The sequence below is a fragment of the Lucilia cuprina genome, chromosome 5 (genome assembly GCF_022045245.1).
Source record: "Lucilia cuprina isolate Lc7/37 chromosome 5, ASM2204524v1, whole genome shotgun sequence".
In the NCBI taxonomy this organism is placed as follows: domain Eukaryota; kingdom Metazoa; phylum Arthropoda; class Insecta; order Diptera; family Calliphoridae; genus Lucilia; species Lucilia cuprina.
The window spans coordinates 3,861,805-3,882,207 of NC_060953.1; the positions used below are offsets into that span (position 1 = coordinate 3,861,805).

A 20,403-nucleotide genomic window follows, 5' to 3' on the forward strand; every position below is an offset into this window, starting at 1 on the left:
TAGTTCTGTTCTAGTTCTGTTCTAGTTCTGTTCTAGTTCTGTTCTAGTTCTGTTCTAATTCTGTTCTAGTTCTGTTCTAGTTCTGTTCTAGTTCTGTGCTAGTTCTGTGCTAGTTCTGTTCTAGCACTGTTCTAGTTCTGTTCTAGTTCTGTTCTAGTTCTGTTCTAGTTCTGTTCTAGTACTGTTCTAGTTCTGTTCTAGTTATGTTCTAGTTCTGTTCTAGTTATGTTCTACTTCTTTTCTAGTTCTGTTCTAATTATGTTCTAGTTTTCTGGTTCTGTTCTAGTTCTATTTTAGTTTAATTTTGCTATAATATTATCCTAGTTTCCTGCCAATTTTTTTTTTTGTTTAAATAAGTCGAAGCTTTTATTAAAATGTTCCTAATATAAATTTTAAATTGCTTTGCTATAATTTTTAAGTTATGACTTGAAAATATTACATAAATATTTACAGTTTTTTATGAGTGAGTATATGTTTTAGGATATAAAACTTCAAATAAACATATGTGTAAAAATTCACACACACACAAGCGCACATTTCTATATATACACTAGTACAAAACACCATATGGAAGTTTAGTTTTATTATACTTTAGATCAATACAGAAAAATATTTTTGTACATTTTTATTTCACAAAACATACATACAAATGGAAATAAATAAATAATAATAATAATAAAAAAGAATAAAACAAATATTCATTCTTTGAATTTTGTAAAAGTAGAAAATGGAACTACTATGAAATTCTCTCTATGTAGAAGTGATAGATTACAAATGTAGGAGGTGCAAGGAACAGTGGGATGAAGGCAAGTTTTGAGAAATAATTTTAAATACAAAAAAAAATGTTTTGTTTTTAAAAGATATTTTTTCCAGTTTTACACTAAGACCCACTGTTTAGTGTCAATATGTTTTATTGTATTATATTTTCGTTGCATAAAACGGAAAAAATTCAAATGCATCGAATAATGTATTGATCTAGAAAATAGTGCACACACACACATACATTCAGATGTATATTTTGCAATAACATTTATTTTGTATCTCTGACTCACTGCAAGTGTAAGTATTTGTACCAAAATGTGTGAGTGTTTTGTGTTTAAATATGTAAAATATTTTGTCGGGTATTTATTTGTTTTTTATGTGCAAAATATTTGTTTGCCGTAATATTTATCTATGTGTATAGAATTGAGAGTATAAAAATGTAAACGAAATTTTCAAAATTTTCCGAGTATTGCAGCAATATTTAAAGCTCTACCTCCCCTTTGTGTAGATCTCTACGATTTTGGAACAGCAGCAAGCAACAAAATAAATATTTTACTTTTTATAGATGGAAATAAATACTTTTTGATATGTATTTTTCATATTTTTTTTCGTTGTTATTTTAGTTATTGTAAATAGGAACAATGAAAAATTGCTTTTTTACGAACCTTAAAAGAACACAGTGCAAAACGAGGGACAAAACTTTAACAATTTAATTCTTCCTACTTGATTAAGATTGTTATGCTCAAAAAAAAACGAAAGAATGTCTTATAATTCTACTTAAGAAATTCTGTAGAACTGTGTCTCTAGAAAACAGTTTTCTTTTGGTTCGTAGGACTATTCTTGAAAGTTCAAATGGCTTGTAGCAGTAATTAGTTTAGTTTGACGAAATATTTCTTAAAACGAAATAATATAACTCTTGCCATTCACCTTAAATTATTAAGACAGAAGCTAAAATTCGAAATAGAACAGGGTTCGAAGGAGCAATTTTTAAACTAAATGGATCCCTTAATTTTTTTTTTAACTAATTTTTATTTCACAATAGTTCTCATTTTTAAAACAAAAAATACAATTTCCTAAAAATTCTATAAACTCATTAAAGTTTCTCTAAAACAATAGCACATTCTCTATCGACTTCTCAACTCAATTCAATTTCTCTTTATTTATATTTAAAATCCTTTAAACAATCCTCAACAAGAACACAAAAACACACTTAATATTATTAAATATTTAATAATAAGCAAACGCCAATGTCTTTAATCACAATTTTCTGAGTGTTGACTCAATAATGTCATTGACAATGTCATTCATTGAAAAAAACAGACGAACAGACGTGGCAAACGTAAAAACGAGAAATAAAACCGAATGTTTACTTTGAAAACTCTGACAATACAAAAAAAAACTTTCATACTACTACAAATAGTGTTAGTGTATATTTTGTAAATTTACTGAAACCAGGTGTTGTCTTCTCTTTACATACTTAAGCAAATAACTTAAAGTGTCTGTCTATCCATTTTACCAAACGTCTGTCCTTCTACTGTTTGCCGGCTTGTCTTTGTTTATGGCATATTTGAAGTCCTTTTTTTCGAATGTTTTGTACTTCATAAAAAAGCAGTAGCGCGCGTGTAGTTCTATCATTAGCGCAGGTATTGTAATAGATTTTCCCGTTTTTTGTTTGAATTCGTCAAAATGTTTTGTGCGGCTTTAGAGTTTGTTTTTTGAAAATTTTGAAGTGTTGTGTATGTGTTATTTCCCCTGACACTCTGCAGTCGTTTGTTTTATTTATTGACACTTTTCGTTTGTATGTAGTCATTCTGTGTGGTGTTGGTATTAGTAAAGGTTTTATTTTTTCCTTTTTTTATAAGAATGTGGATTTGGTTCAATGATTTCATCAATATTTTATTGATTATTTGTCGTGACAGTGACAGTCGTTAAGGGAAGGAATTCGAACAGGAATAATTACAAATAATTTAAACATAATTTTAATAAACTGAGGAATTTTAATTTATTTTTTTTTTGCTCTGGATCTGTAGTAGTTTTGTTCTAGTTCTATTTTAGTTCTCTTGTAGTTGTATTCTTGTTGTGTTCTAGTTGTGTTCTAGTTCTGTTTTAGTTCTCTTCTAATTCTCTTCCAGTTCTGTTTTAGTTCTGTTGAAGTTCTGTTCTTGTTGTGTTCTAGTTATGTTCTAGATATGTTCTAGTTGTGTTCTAGTTATGTTCTAGTTCTGTTCTAGTTCTGTTCTAGTTCTGTTCTAGTTCTGTTCTAGTTCTGTTCTAGTTCTGTTCTAGTTCTGTTCTAGTTCTTTTCTAGTTCAGTTCTAGTTCAGTTCTAGTTCTGTTCTAGTTCTGTTCTAATTCTATTCTAGTTCTGTTCTAGTTCTGTTCTAATTCTGTTCTAGTTCTGTTCTAGTTCTGTTCTAGTTCTGTTCTAATTCTGTTCTAGTTCTGTTCTAGTTCTGTTTAAATTCTGTTCTGTTCGAAAATAACCTGAATTTCTTTAATAACACAATTTTCTTAATTTTCTTTGCTCTCTATTATGAAAATTCATAGCAAAACAAAGAATGAAAAAAGAACTTTGGTAAAACTACTTAAATCATATAAAATATTTAAGGGTGTATTTTTTTTTTAAACAAGAACCTCTACTTTTCCTCTCAACCGCTAACGCAGCGAACGCAACCACCACCATCATCATCACCATTATCGTTATTAAAAACCCAAAAGACCGCCAAGTGCTTTTTGCAACAAAAATTACAACAATTGTATAGTACAAAAAATTGTCCTTTTGTTGTTTTATTTTTTTACTTTTAGTGTTTTTATATTTGTTGTTGCTGTTCTCTCCTAAATGCCGTTAGCAGTGTAATAAAAATGTCAACTCTAATATAAGACCCTCGTAGTTAACGCTTAAAATTGTATGCCTATAACATTTTTTTGCAAAAAAAATCTTAGTAAAGCAGGACTCTTAAAACACACAGTCATACTCACATATACACAAACATCCATACATATTTTATTTACTTACAAACATTTACACATTAACAGCAACAACAATAAAGAAATATTTTTGCATTAGAGTAAATGAAGGAAAAGCGTAATGTTTAACAATGAATATGAAAATGTATGGAATAAGGAAAAGTGGAAAAATTAACAACAAAAACAACAGCCACAACAAGAGAAATGAAAACTAAGTATAAATTTGCAAAAAGCAATGAAATGAATGTGTGTAACAGGAAAAATGTAATATTTATTAATAAAATATCAACACTATATGTATGTATGCATGTGTATGTGTGGGAAGGAAGTAAAGTAATGAAGTGGGAAGGTAATCTAAGGCAAATTAACTAAATGAAAATAATAAATTAAATTATTTCTTTAGACTTTTGACTGAAAGCTAGTGTTGTGATTCGATAGACGGTATTTCGGGGTTTCTATAAAGAACCTCAGATCCTTTCTTAAAGGATCCTCTTGAACATGATATCTGTCGAACTTTTTGCCAAAAAAAATTTCTTTATTTTCAAGTGTATAACAATGAGTTTGCTTAGAGGTTATACTTCCCCCTTTTTTCATTTTATATGTATTTTTTTCGTATATATATAAACCCATATACATACACATATGTATGCTAATATTATGTATTGTGTTTATTAAGTTTTTGCCATTGTTTAGTGTAGATATTTAGTAGATTTTATGAGTGTATTGTATGTATGTGTTAACAATAAACAAGGTACTTACATCTAAAATTATTAGCTATTAAGTACAGAGATTTTTTGTTCATTATTGTTACCCTGCTTTTCCGTGTGCACTGTTGATTTAATATTAAAATGTTTATTTAAAGAGTGTAGAGTTTATTAAAAGATTTCAAGAAGATACAGGGTGTGCCAATGAGGCAGAAGACCTTGAATTGTTAATAAAAATCCCTACAAAAAAACTAAGCATACAAAAAGCCTTAAAAATTGAGATTTTCAAAAGTTTTCAATTTAAATTTAAACATTCAGAAGCAAACTCATTAAACTTTATAATCTAAAGATTATAATATTTACAATACTATAGTCTACTTTTAGGCTTTTTTCTTATTTTATAGATTTTTTAACTTAATTCCCTACAAATTGTATTCTTTTACCTTTTGTTGAATATTTATCTAACATCGATTTTTTTTGCTAAAACCATTCACTGTCTACTACGCATTTATTGCTAAATATTTTTTCACTTTTTTCAAACCTTAACAAAAAAAGTTAAAGCCTATTTTTAGTTGCTTAAAAAGCATTTTAGTGTAAATTTAACAAAAAAGGAAAAAGTACAAAAAAAAGAGACAAAAAATTTGACATGTTGTGAACAGTTTTGTTTAGAAATATTTTCAAATACTCTTTTCTAGGTTTTCTATTGTTAAATAGACTTGAAAAACTTACACACACAGAAATACAGACAGACAGAAAAAGTTAAACCAAAACAGAGCCTACAAATGTTTATTTGGACATTTTCGATTTTTCTATTATTTGTTGTCGTTGTTGTTGTTGCCGTTGTTTTTGTCACATTGTGCGTATGTCAGCACTATTAGAATTTTCCTCTTCTTTAAGCTACTAAGGGATGTTTCACGTTATATTTCCATAAACAAGTTTGGTGGGTATGTGTCTGTCTGTCGGTCGGGCTGGCGTTAGGCTGGTTACACTTGCCAGCTTGTAAATCGATGATGACACACATTGTTTGTTTGTGTATATGTTTTTTCCAGTATTTTTATCTTATTAAAAATCCACCACTTCTCTTAAACTGGTGCCAGGTCTTTGGCTTTTATTTTGTTAGTGTGTTTGTAACTGGGATTTTACAATTTTATTTATATTTTTGTATTAAAGTGTGAGAATTTGTTTTTTTTTGTGAGTTTTTGGTTTGTGTTAGAGTTTAATTTTATATTTTTTTTGCTTTGCTTTTGTTGTTAGTTTTTTTCTCATCTGCCTGTTAGTAAGATTTTGAAATGTTTTAGAATATTATATTTTTTGTTGCCTTTTTTTCTTCTTGTAAATTTAGAGCAAAGTCGTTAACATATATTAACAAGGGTTTATAGCCATTTGTTGTTATGCCTTTGATTTTTATTTAAATTGTTGTTGTTTTTGTCTTAAAAGAAATAAAATCCCTTTTTTCCAAAGGGTTTCCTTTTTAAGATGTTGAAAGAGCAAAAATTTAAATTTTCTTTTTCATTTTGTTTTGTTTACAAAACATGTTGAGAAAAAAAATAATTTGCATATTTTTAGGCGACTTTAAGCTTCAAAACATACATATACATATAATTTTTTTATTTGTGTTAGTGTTAAGATGATTTTTGAATTTATAAAACAGATGTTGTTATAAGAAAATATTAACAATAATTTGTTGCAAATAAAAATATGTCTGTATTGAAATCTTAAAAAAATATATACGAGTTTTTAAAGGGGAAAAATATTCTTGCGAAATTGAGTTTAATAATTTAACTTCTAGAATAAATAATTTTTAACATTCAGCCAGTTGGACGGGGCTTTTACCAATTAGCAGTTCAAAAGTAATGAAAACAAAATGTTCTCTCGATAGCTTTTCTTACTTTTACAAAGTTTGTATCAAAATTTTCTTTGAGGTTGCTGCTCATATTTCAATTTACAACTATTTTTCTACTTCACTGATTTTATTGATTTTTAAGCATAATTTCTTAACAAAAAGTAAAATAAATTAAATGAAATTTATTTTATATGTGACCACAACTCTGGCTGTGAAGATATATTAAACATAAACATGGATAGACGGACATTTACATACATAAATAGCCAGACAGACGGACAGGTTTAAATGAAATTAAGAAGGAGAAAAACAAAATTATATTTGTTCTTAAAAAAGGAATTTCTTTAATGAAATTTTCTTTCAGAAAAGGTTTTATTGATTTTTTTTTTGAACAAATCGCTTGATAAAATATTAAAAATTTTGTGAGAAAATTATTTTATTTGCTGTGATTAATTGTTGACAATTTCGAACTTCAAACAGACGGACAGATGGACAAGAAGGGGCTGGAGATTAATATTGATCCTAGATTATAGAAATGTTAATGCTGATATTTATTGTGGAACATATTGATATAAAACTCTTACAGACGGATACAGCTAAATCAATATGACTCTAGATTTTAGATGATGATTTAACTTGGAGTAATATTTTCTTTGGAAACGTGATACGAAATGGATACACAGACCTTTTCCAAACCTAATAAAGCGGAAGGACACAGCTAAATCAATATGACTATAGAGTTTAGATGTTGATCATACCCCTTTAGGAGATTATTTATGTTGGAGTTATAATTTCTTTGGAAACGAGTTACGAAAAGGATACACAGACCTTTTCCAAACTTTATACAGTGGAAGGACACAGCATTATCAATATGACTATAGACTTTAAAAGTTGATCAATCCTCTTTAGGGGATTATTTATCTTGAAGTAATACATTCATTGGAAACAAGATATGTCGAGACTTTTTTAAAACTTAATAAAACGGAAGGATGGACTAAGCATTAAAATGGATAGACGGACTCGGTTTTATTAGGGTGAAAGTTTTAAAACCAATAAAAGTATGTATATTCTGATTGTTATTTCGATTGTTAGACGATCTAGCCACAGATTGTTATATGTTACTCCGTCCGTCTATCCCTCCTCATGTCTATTTATCGTCTGTCTATCTGTTTGACTGCCTGTTTAAACATTTTCCTTTTTTTTTTTGTAAAAAAAATACCCAGGCTAACTAAAAAGCAAATTCTGAATAATAAATTTACGGGAAGTTTGTTCCATCTCCTATACATAAAGCATACAAAAGGAAATAAACTTCTGGAAAATTATTGATCATAATTGACCAGTTTATGTATTAGTCCATGAGTCCACTATTTCACTTATAGCTCTCTAACATTATAAAACATATTGATGCCATTTACTTTATACCAATTCAAAATCTTTGGTTTTTCCTTAATTAAAAATATTTAAAAAAAAATCATGAGTTATACTTTTAATTTAATTCACATGTTTAATATCTTTAACAACTTAAAAGAATTTTGCTTTAAGAAAATCGATTTCAAATTTTTTTAGATTGCTTTATTGAATTGATTTTCTATAAAACCCTTAAAGTATGCTTTAAATTTATCTTATATATTCTACCCTAATGATATGCTTTAATAACTTAATTTCTATTTTAACTTTGATTACTAAATTTATTCATTATTTTTGCCAAAAATGTCTCTTTTTGCAAAAAACAAAATATGAAATGATTAATTATCAGCATTAACCACAAAAACAACTAAATACATACATACATACATACATAACCTTGGTTAAGGGAAAATTTGGCAAACTTATACACAAGGGATATGCCGAAAGTGTGTGTGTGTGTGTGTATAGAAAAAGAGAGAGAGGATCTAAAAGATAAATATCCAAATAAAGAACCGGTAGACAAACTCATAAAATTGTAATAAACATTTACACTCACTCCTCCCCTTTCGGCCTTAATTTGAAAGCCAACAAAAAAAGCTGTTGTTGTTAAAAATGTTATTGGGTTATAGTTTGTTGATAACTTTATTTGAGACAAAACATTGTTTTTTTATATATAGAGAGACAGAGCTAAATTATAGGGAGACAAAAAGTCACATATTATGTTGTCATTACGTGACTACAAACACAAGATTTATTACATTATGTTTTTTTTTTCATTTTTGGAAAAGGGGGAGTAGTTTTTATTTGGTGTTTTTTTTTTTTTTTGCTTTTAAATCTATATTGTGTTTTATATTTCTCTGTATATTGTTTGTCTGCTAATAATTTTTGCTTTTTTGATTTTATATTTTTTTATATGAAAAATTATACTCACAGTAACTTGTTGAGCAAACTCAACCTTCGGCTGACCGACCAATTCAATAATATGAACCATATGGAATGATTTGTTGTTAAAACGTTTGCCAAAATAAACAATTACTTTTTTGTTATTCTTTCTTTAGTTTTGGCGTTTTGTTTTTTGTAAAATATTTGTTGGAATTTATTTTTTTTCAGGAGATTATTTCGTTTTTACACTTTTTGTTTGATTTTTTTCAAATTTAAAACACTTTACACTTTAAAAATGTTGAAAATTTTTAACACTTTTTTATATTTTATTTTAGTTTATTATAAGTTTTGTAACTTTTGTTATAATTTCAAGCTGAGTTTTTATTTTGATGTTTTGTTTTTAAGTTTTGATTAATTTTCAGTTAATTTTTCTCTTTTGTTTTAATATAATAAGTTTTCTCTGGGTGTATTTGTTCAAAAATTTGTTAAACTTTTGGTTTTACGTTAATTTTTCTTTTTTATTTGCCTGCAGCTTATTTTGATGTCGTTTTACACTTTTGTTTTTTTTTTTGGTAGAAGCCAGATGAAAAGAAAGAAGAATAAAAAAAATATAGGCGTTTTATTATGAATTGAATTTATTTTTGGGTTAAAAATGTTTTTTGCATTGATTGATTTTAATTATAAAGCAACAAAAATTTATAATTGAAAATAAAAAGAATGAAAGAAAAAAAAGTAATTTATTTAAATTTATGATAAAGTATATTTATAATAAAAATTAAAAGTGTTTTGTGTTTTTTTAATAAGAATGTAGACATGTTTTTCCTATTAAAGAAAATTCATGCTGATGCGTATACTTTATTATTAAAGAATTATTTGGAAAATTTTTTTAAAAATGTTTAAATTCAAATTTTCATATAAAATTTATTTTATAGGCCTTTGATAAATGTTTTTGTAAATAAGGCAGGTAGTATTGAAATTGAATTTTTAATTAAATAAAATTGAATTTTTAATTAAATAAATTAAATTGTTAGTTATTTGTTAGAAGTTTTAAAATTTTCTCAAATTTATTTTAGTTAAAGATCAATAGCTTGTCTAATCTATAAACTTTAAAATCATTAAAAGGTTAAATGTGGCTCCATAATTTTATTATTATCAAAACTGAACAATAGAAGAAATTTTCTTCTCTCTAGTTGTTTCAGACAGACAGACGGACATATTTAGATTGTGCTAGAATCTTTTTAAGACAAATATTAAACTAAATTTAAAGAGTATTTACTCTCTTGTCTCACACGTCAAGTTCTTATTTTGCTTTCAACAGATAAATGGATGGACATAGCTAGATCGTCTTAGAATCCAAAAAAAAATCCATGAATGTACTTTTATAGGCTTTAAACAAATATTATAGAACATTGTAACTATTTGAAGTTCTTTAGCTCTTCTAGTTTGACTCCTATAGAGCTTTCAAATGACAGAAGGAGGGACAAGACTAGATGGGATAAAAAGACAATACTAGATCGGTTAAGAAGTTCAAATGAACAATATTGAAGAGTATTTATATTATCTTTAATTTACTGGTTTCCGCAACAAACCAATAACTTTTAAATTTTCTTTCTATAAAAACGTCTACTTTTTATCAACGTTCCTAAAACTAGGCTATACTTTAAGCTAAATGTCTGCAGACTTATATTATTAATACGAATTTCTTAAGCTTTTGTACAATGTAGAAACGTAAGCCTGATTTACAGTTCCTCCATAATTGGGCGGACTTTTTAAACACTAACTAATACTTAAACACTTAACAGCTTTTGTCTTGTAACTAAATCTATATTGTTTTCACGTTAAAAATCTTTATTAAAAGCCTAAAAGTATGCAACATCTTAATTTTTAATTATTGATTTTAAATAAGACATATTATTCGTACACATTTCTGTATTAAAAGCCTGAAAATATGCAACATTTTATTTTTTTAAAGTTTCCAGAATTGTCCACTAAAAAGCCTAAAACAAGGCTATATTATTCATAAAATATATATTATTCAAAAAATTAGAGAAAACTTATTAAAAAGTAATTTCTGTAAATTTCAAGACTTATAAAGCACAACTTCTTTCCACAATTTAAGGTTTAAAGCTACGATTTTCTTTAAAAACTCTAAAACTAGGCCATAGATTTTCTTAAATTGTAGCTCTAAATGACTAAATATTTCAATTTTAAAAATAATTATAGAATAATTATCTTGAATTACTAAAAATAATTAATATTTTACAAAAGATCTTATGTACTTTAGAAAATAGCCCAAAAGTATGCAATATCATTAAATATAAAAAATTCTAATAATCGTATAGTAAAACGCGATAATTTTTGCACCTGTTCTAATAGAAGCCTAAAACTAGACAATTTGTTTTAAAATTTTAAATTTCAAATTATAAAATTTTAAATTTCAAATTATAAAACTTTTGTAAAATCTGTTTACAATTTTATAAAATTTGTATAAATCTTAGCTAAAACGCTTAAAAGTAGGCAAAGTTTTTTGTCTGCTTTTTAAAGGTCTTCAAATTTATGATGTTAAAAACACACTTTTAAAGTTAAAACTGTTAAGGAATTTATATATTTTAAATATCCTATCTTGAGATAATCCTAAAGTTGGCCTAAATTTATGCTAAGTTTTTTTTTAATTATCTTAATTCATACAAAAAATTACAAAAAAAATCGTTAGAAATTGCAAATTTTTCTATTGAAAATTTTTCTATTTTGTATTTTTTTTCAAATTTTTAAAGATTTTTTCAAAATTTTTACTTAGTCTAACCAACATAAAAGTATGTTAGACTTTTTGAAAATAATTATTTAAATAATTTAGATTAAAAAAGGAAATATTAATTTAAATCAAAATTTGGAAAATTTTTAAAAAATTCTAGTTGTATTGTAGTTACGTCTAAAAGATAACCACATGTTAAAGTTTTGAGTTTTAAGTTTGGCTTTTGCTTTTTCTAAAATTTTTAACTTAGTTACTTTAAAAAAAAGGTTTTCTGGTAAACTCTTTTCTAAAATTTATCTTGGTTGTTTTGAAATAAAGGTTTTCTTGTAAATTCTTTAAGAAATTGTAAGATTTAAATTAAATTGTTATCAAGCCTAAAAGTCAACTACATCTTTTCAAAATTGTCAACTAAAGTTGCTATGAAACAATGCAATATTATAGGATTATTATTAGATTGATTGAATTTCTTGGGAATTAACATTAACATTAACTTACACGTCTATTACGCCTAAAAGTCGACTACATTTTCTTAAGTTTCGTTTTCTATATAAAGTTTGGCTTCGGATTTTATTACAAGGTTTACCTTAATTACTTTTAATAAAGTGTTTCTTAAGAACTCTTTTAGATTTCATTTATTATATGTATTAATTCTATTACTCCTAAAAGTCGACTATATATATCAAGTTTGTCTGTGCATTGTAAAGGTATTCCCTGAAATTTTGAGTGTATTTAAGGGGTTTCTTAAAAAAACATATTCTGTCTAAAAATAGACTATATTTTTTTAATAATTCTGCAATTGGGCTTAACTTCTTCCAAATAGTATAAAAAATTAAAGATTTCATAACAATCAAGTTGTTTTTTATTCTGCCTAAAAGTAGACAATAGATTTCTTGAAAAGTTTGAGTTTAGTCTGTGGATTTTCTTTAACTTGTTAATATCAAAATTCCTTTACATTTTAACAATTTCTAACAGGATTTCTTAAACATTTAAGTTTTTTTATTCTGCCTAAAAGTACACTACACTTTTCTCGAAAAAATTGAGTTTTAAGCAAAATTTTGGTTTATGGATTTTATTTAACTTATTTATATCAAAATTCCTTTACATTTCAAAAATTTCTAACATAATTTCTTGAACTTTAAGTAACTTTTTACAGGAAAATAGCTTAAAAGCCTTAACATATGTTAACTTTTTCTCAACAAATTTAAACTTTTACTAAATCTGTATGATTATAAAACAAATTTAAGAGCTATTTATAAGCTTAGCTTTTTAAACAATAATGTTTTTTTTTTTATACCTATAAACATTTACCTTTAATACATTAACAAAAACATAAATTTTAATCTAATTAAAGGTTTTTATAGTAAAAAAAGCAAGATTTTCCTCTGGTGTACATAAGATGAAATAATAAAGTAAACAATAGAAATCTATTGAAATAAAATTTTCCAAATTCGATTTAAAAGCCAAACATATTCTTTAATTTAAATAAACAATTGAAATTTTCAAACACACACATACACACACTCTCACAATTGTAAAATAAACACAAATGAACACTTTTTTGTTAAACACATTTTCAATTTCAAATTTTTAAACACCCATAAGAATAAAATTTAAAGAAATATCTATGAGTAAGATTAGTAAAGCAATAAAATTATTTTAAAATTGAAAATACAAAAAAAAACTAAAGATTTGAAAAACACTTGAAGTGAAAAACGAAAAATTGTTGTTTATATTAAAAAAAAATCCCAAAAAACTATGTTTATTATTGTTGTTTAATGCTAATGTTTTCAATTGATTTGTTGTTTATAATTAAAAACAATAGCAACAACAATAATTAACAATTGTTAAAAATAACTTAAAATTTGAAAACATTTTTAAATAAGTAAATACCGTTATTTGTTTGAAAGGTTGTTTTGTTTGTTTGTTTTTGTTGTTGTTGAGGTTTTTTTCTTATTAAATTTAAATAATTTTATTTATTTTTTTAAGTTTAATGATTTTATTTTTTAATAAATAGTTTTACACTTTATTTAATTATTTTAAAATTTCTATTAAATTTATTTTTTAAAGTTTGATTTATTTGTAATAAATTTAATTTACTGCTTGTTAATTATATTTATAATTTTAATACTTAAATATTTAAACAATTTTTTATTTTATTTAATAATATTTTGTATTAATTCTAATTAATTTTTGTTTTTTTTTTAAGATTTGAAAAAAAAAACTTTTGATGTTGTTGTTTTTATATTATTTAATTTATTTATTTATAATGGGAAAATTTATTTAATATTTTTTTTGTAATTCTCACACGTTTGTTGAAAATGTTTAAGAATTTATAATTATATACGGAAACTTTTGCTGACTTAACTACACAAAACTCAATTTCATACTGAAAAAGGACGGCAAACTCTAACAAGAAAAACACTGAAAAAGCCAGTCGTCAGTCGTCCAGTTGAGTTGTTGTTATACACATATAGAAAGACAGACAGCAAGCAAGCAGCACTAGAAATAGCAGCCAAACAACCAACCAACCAACCAGCCAAGCCAACCAACCAGTCATCTACAGCTAAAGCCAACACACAACCCAACACAACACAAAAATCCAACCAAAATTAAATCAAACAAACGATTCCGACAGCGAGTGTACAAAACGAACTAACGAAATTCTAGCAAAAATAACGAGAGCATAAAACATTTTAGAGCGTAAAAGTAAAACGAACGAATAATTTTCGCAAAAAAAAAATCCCTTTACAAACGAATAAAAAACAAAAACTAACGAATTGTTACAGTAATAACAACAGGGTTCGTATATGCAAAAGAATATCCTATCAAACATGTTGTTTAATGTTGGTTTGTTAGGCTTTACTTTACAACATTTGTTAATCATACAAAACCCCTTAATGTTTACAACACCACTTACATCATGATAATCATTATCATCATCATGTGAATAAGAATAAAAGGGGTTGTATGAATGAAAAGTACTTTATTCTTTTAAGGGAATAAATCATGTTATCAGGAAAACTGATAAGATATTTTATTTTTATTAATTTAATAGAGCAATAAAATTAAGTCTAAAAGAATGATGAATAACTTCCATCATGAAGTATATTGTTTGGGGAGTTTTGATTTCTCATGTAGGGAAAGGTTTTTCAGAAGAGAATAACATTATCTGTCCTGAACAAAAACTTGTCAACTCTTTCATAAAAAAGATGAGATTTTCATGTATTTTTTCTCATCAATTTATCTTTAGACGAAAAAAAAACGAGTTTCTCACCAACTTTCCGATAGAAAAGCAAAAGTGTTTCTCATCAACTTTTCGATAGAAAAACAGATGGGGTTCACGTCAATTTTTCTATAGAAAAGAAGACAAGATTCTTATCAACTTTTCTATAGAAAAGCAGAGAAGTTTCTTATAAAATTTTGTATCGAAAAGAAGATGAGATTCTCATCAACTTTTCTATGGAAAAGCAGAGGAGTTTCCCATCAAAAAGCAGAGGAGTTTCATTATCAACTTTTCTAAAGAGTGAGATTCTCAGCAACTTTTCTAAATTTCTCATCAACTTTTCTAAAGAAAAGCTGAAGAGTTTCACATCAACTTTTCTACAGAGAACAGATAAGATTCTCACTTTTCTATAGAAAAGCAGAGGAGTTTCTTATCAACTTTTCTATAGAAAAGAAGGTGATATTCTCATCAACTATTCTATAGAAGTTCTCATCAACTTTTCTATAGAAAAGATGATGAGAATCTTATCAACTCTCCTTAAGTGAAGAAGATGAGATAGAAAAAAAGATTCTAATCAATTATTCTATAGGAAAGGAAATGAGATTCTCATCAACTATTCTATAGAAAATAAGATAAGAATCTAGTAGAAAGGAAGAAGTAATTTTCATCAACTATTCTATAGAAAAGAAGACGAGATTCTCATCAACTTTTCTATAGAAAAGAAAAATATATTCTCAACAACTTTTCTATAAAAAAAATAATTATCTCAAAAATTTCTTTAAAGAAAAGAATGTCACTTATCCCTAAACAATCTTGTTAATTAATTTTAATAATTTTCAAAACAACTTTGATTCTATTTGTTAAATAAAATAAAACAATTCTTTAACAGAAAGTACTATTTCAGTAATCTTTCTAAATGTAACATTTTTCATCCCTGTTTAACAAAAACAAAAAGAAAATACCGAAAAACAGCTGACAATCAAACAAACCCTTACCAAGACACTACACAACATGATAATCATACAACTAACTAATAAATTGAGGAGGCCGTTGAGAATTTTTGTTGCTGGAGCATGCATCAAACAACAGGCAGAGATACAACATTCAACCACTCGCACATATATTTCCTGAAAGGAAAATTATTGGAAAATATTCGTTGATTCTCTTGTGATTGCACACAATGCAACATTCATTCATACACATTCATTTAGCCGATAGCCAACATGTTACAGACAAACTAACTTGTAGAATTTCGGAAGAAAAATGCAAATAAAATCAAAATAATAAAAATGAAAACAATAACAACAACATGCTCCAGCAGTAAAAGAAGAAGAGAATTTTCCAGTCTCACATACATGTGAGTTGTAGTAGAACGTTCATTGAGTCGTCGTTAGTCGGTGCCGTTGTTGTTCGTTGTTGTCGTCGTAGTTCGTTGTTGTTTAACTTAGTCGTAGTTGTAATTGTATTATTCCTAAATTTTGTTGTTGTTGCTGTTCGGTGGTATTATGAACCCCTAAAAATGAATCTCTGTTATAGTTAAAAGTTCTCTGTTGTTATTATTATTATTGTAGTCGTTGTTGTTGTTTATCATGCTAGTAGTCGTCGTTGTTGTTTATATTGTATGTTAGTATACTTTTCGATATTATTGTTGTTTTTTTCTTGTTTCGTACTTTTTTAATTTGCTTCTTCCTTTTTGCATGTGTTCGGTCTTCTGCTTTTCATCGTTCTGTTGTAGTTGTTGTTTATTTTTATAAAATTAAAAGAGTACCTTTTAGCTTTTAGTGTGTGTTAGAATGAATAGGCAATAGTTTTATTTTTCATTTAGTTGTTTTTCCTTTTTTTCTGTTGAAAAGAAAAACATTACAACTACAAATAAATGAAACAACAACAAAAACAAGAGCAAAAGAAAATTTGCCACAAAGTGCAAAAACAAAAAAAGAAAAGTTGAAAAACAACTACGACAACAAAATAACACAGAAAGAAGGTTGGCATTACTAACATTATTATTAAATTGTTATTTAGAAAACAAAATTAAATAAATAAATTAAATTAATTTAAAAATAAAATGTTGTACACATTGAATTAATAAAAAAACTATGTATGTATAAGGAAAACTAAACAATCAAAAAGGATATTATTTACTATTGAGAAAAAAGATGTACCTATTTAATAAAGTGAAATTAATTGAGAAAAGTTAATGAGAATCTCATGTTCTTTTCTATAGAAAAGTTGATGAGAATCTCATGTTCTTTTCTATAGAAAAGTTGATGAGAATCCCATGTTCTTTTCTATAGAAAAGTTGATGAGAATCTCATGTTCTTTTCTATAGAAGAGTTGATGAGAATCTCATGTTCTTTTCTATAGAAAAGTTAATGAGAATCTCATGTTCTTTTCTATAGAAAAGTTAATGAGAATCTCATGTTCTTTTCTATAGAAAAGTTAATGAGAATCTCATGTTCTTTTCTATAGAAAAGTTGATGAGAATCTCATGTTCTTTTCTATAGAAAAGTTGATGAGAATCTCATGTTCTTTTCTATAGAAAAGTTGATGAGAATCTCATGTTCTTTTCTATAGAAAAGTTGATGAGAATCTCATGTTCTTTTCTATAGAAAAGTTGATGAGAATCTCATGTTCTTTTCTATAGAAAAGTTGATGAGAATCTCATGTTCTTTTCTATAGAGAAGTTGATGAGAATCTCATGTTCTTTTCTATAGAGAAGTTGATGAGAATCTCCTGTTCTTTTCTATATAAAAGTTGATAAGAATCTCCTGTTCTTTTCTATAGAAAAGTTGATGAGAATCTCATGTTCTTTACTATAGAAAAGTTGATGAGAATCTCATCTTCTTTATTATAGAAAAGTTGATGAGAACCTCATCTTCTTTACTATAGAAAAGTTGATGAGAATTTCATGTTCTTTTCTGTAGAAAAGTTGTTGAGAATCTCATCTTTTATCTATAGAAAGTATCATCTTATTTTCTACAGGAAAGTTAATGAGGACCTCATCTTCTCATTAACTTTTTTCTTTTCTACAGAAAAGTTAATGAGAACCTCATCTTCATTACTATAGAAAATATGGTGAGAGTTTCTATAGAAAAGGGAATCTCATCTCATTTTTCGTAAAAACATTGGTGATAATCTCATTTGTTCTTCTATAGAAAAAATGTTGATGAGAATCTCATCTTTTTTTCAATAGAATTGTTGACGAAAAGCTCGTTTTTATAGAAAATTGGATGAGAATCTCATGTTCTTTTCTATAAAAAATTTGATGTAAATCTCATCTTTTTCCTATATATATTTTGCTATAGAAAAGTTAGTGCGATCCTTATCAACTTATTTTCTATAGAAAAGTTGATTATAATCTCATCTTTTCCATCACAATAGCTAATGAAAATGGTATCTTCTCTTCACAGTGGTGCTTTTCTTTAGGAAAATACCACTTTCTGTGGATGGATACTATATTCTTTTGTTCTGTAGAAAAGTCTTCCAAAACTTTTTCCAAATTAATTTCTATAGTTAATGTTATGACAGTGTCAGCTACATTTCTATAGAGTGGATTAAGTATTTTATTAAAATATAATTACTAGCCATATAAAGATCAAGACTTTTTGTATTTTTTTTATAAAATTCCTAAAAATATTAACACTGATTTTATTCTAATAACAATATGCCGATGTTTTTTTCGTTCTATGTAATAAGTGACATTTTTTCCGTAAAATTTTTTTGATTGATTGATTAAATTTTTATTACGATGTTAGAATAAACCATTAACAACAATCTGTTACAGTAATAGCAAAAATAATACTCACCATATTTAGTTGTTGTTGTTGTAGTTGATGTTTCGCGTATTCCATACCTTTTGATTTAAATATTTTTTCTCGTTTTTTTTTTTGGTTTTTTTTCAAATTTTTTTCACACACAATTCACAATTTTAAAGTAAACATTAACACCCACCCGCTATTACTTTAGTTTTATTTATTTTATAATTTTTTTTCTATTTTATCACATTTCCTTTTTATTTTATATATTCGTTATTTATTTAGCTTTTAGTTGAAATTTATTGTTCGTTTTTTGTTTAATAAGCAGCAACATTCCATTAAAGAGGAGAAATTATACTGAATGTGTTTGCAAAAATTCCAATCAATTTTAAAAAATTTCAACAACATCAATATGTAATTATTGTGAATATGAATCAATTTACCGCTATTTTCGAAATGTAAACACAAACATGCAGCAGCTTGCCGAAAAACAAGAAGGAGCAGCTAGCAAAAGAGTAGAGAAAAAAAAAAACACAAACAAAAACATGTGTTTGGTTTTCGCTGTATGTTTGTTTATAGAGAGTTATTGTTAAACATGAGTATTTAACTAGGTAGCTCTCTCTATGGTTTTGTTAACTCTCTTCGTTTTTTTTCTTTTTGTTTTGGGGGGACTAAAGAAAAATGCGTTGAGTTGTTCGTTCATAGAAAACTTACGCATTTTTTGTTATTGTTTTTTTTTAATTATATTGAGTGTGAGTAAGAGAGAGTGTGTGTATCATTTGTTCAAGGAGTTTGTGTTTATGAGTGTTTTTATGTTGTTATTTTCACATCAGAAGCAACAATTTTCAATAAATAAAATAACAACAAAAAAACCGGCTTATGTACTGAAACTGATTTAAAGCTTTATTTAAAAACACATTACAAGTAAATATATACAAAATGTATCACTGTAATGCTTTTATATATAAAAAAGAAACTTTTTTCTTTTTCTCAATACAAAAAAATCACAAGAAAAAAATCAATATTCTAAATCAAATTGCTTTTCTAAGGGCAAAATGTTTTACAAAATTAAAGTGTTTTAAAATAATTAAACTTTTCTCCCTTAAGACTGTTTTACCCTTTCAAAACTTTTAAAAACTTAAATCTTTCTGTTACCATCTTTAAAGATTAAATCTTATCATTTATTTTATTATCATTTCAAACTAAATTAAATACCAACTGTCTGTCTGTCCGTCTTGCTTTTAGTCCCTGTTCACTGCTAACTACATATAAACTTGCAATAAACCTAAAAAACGCATGACTGGACGTCAAATAGAACGTGCTAATGTCAATCTATAGTTCTAGGATACGCACCAGTTTTTGTTTTTTTTTTTCTTATTTTTTGTACTAAATATCCTTGTTAGTATGCTTCGTTCTAAGTTAACACTGCAAAAAAAGCATCGTCTTTTCGTCTATATTATATTTACTTTTTTTTGCTTTTTTTTTCGCTTCCTTACGCATAGAAAGTTTCGTTAAAGATTCCACAACAATAACAAAAAACACATCATTGTGAATACAAAAGGATGTGTGTCACTAGGATAGTTAACCTTTTGTATAGAGAACGGAAGACAATTGTAAGAAGGACAAAAAAGGAAGGAAAATAAATAAAGAAGCATTTCGTATTGTAAATATCAATAAAGAAATTAGAAATTAAATTTTACACTTAAAGAAAATATAAACATAATTTCTCTAGACAAAATTATGACACCATTAGCAACTTGTTGATAAGCGAAAATTCAGCAAGATGTGTACAGAAAAAAAAAATTAATAAAAAACTTTTCTATAGAAAATATGATGAAAACACTTACTATAGAAAACTTAATGATAACATCAGCATCTTTCATATAGAAAAGTTGATGATAACATCAGCATCTTTCCTATAGAAAAGTTGATGATAACATCAGCACCTTTTCTATAGAAAAGTTGATGATAACATTAGCACCTTTTCTATAGAAAAGTTAATGATAATATCAGCATCTTTTCTATAGAAAAGTTGATGATAATATCAGCATCTTTTCTATAGAAAAGTTGATGATAATATCAGCATCTTTTCTATAGAAAAGTTGATG

At 26.2% G+C, this 20,403-nt stretch overlaps 1 protein-coding gene and 1 long non-coding RNA gene across 12 annotated transcripts in view; both read right to left on the minus strand.

Moving 5' to 3' along the window:
• The window catches only part of LOC111677987 (CUGBP Elav-like family member 4), a 461,863-nt gene that overhangs the window by 219,169 nt on the left and 222,291 nt on the right, over positions 1–20,403 (minus strand). For 7 of the 11 annotated variants that reach the window (XM_046951661.1, XM_046951660.1, XM_046951657.1 and 4 more), the window contains exon 1: positions 8,615–8,831. The exons of 2 other annotated variants lie outside the window; for them this stretch is intronic. In XM_046951661.1, coding sequence (XP_046807617.1) covers positions 8,615–8,674 — 60 coding nt within the window. In that variant the 5' untranslated portion in view covers positions 8,675–8,831. Of the gene's footprint in view, positions 1–8,614; positions 8,832–18,346; positions 18,505–20,403 lie in introns of those variants that run through there. 2 more of the 11 variants (XM_046951662.1, XM_046951653.1) reach the window with 2 other exon arrangements.
• Positions 9,000–13,262, minus strand: LOC124420055. The gene is made up of 2 exons (XR_006940995.1): positions 13,208–13,262; positions 9,000–9,119 (listed from the first exon to the last, which is right to left on the minus strand). It is a non-coding gene; the product is annotated as an uncharacterized LOC124420055 (long non-coding RNA).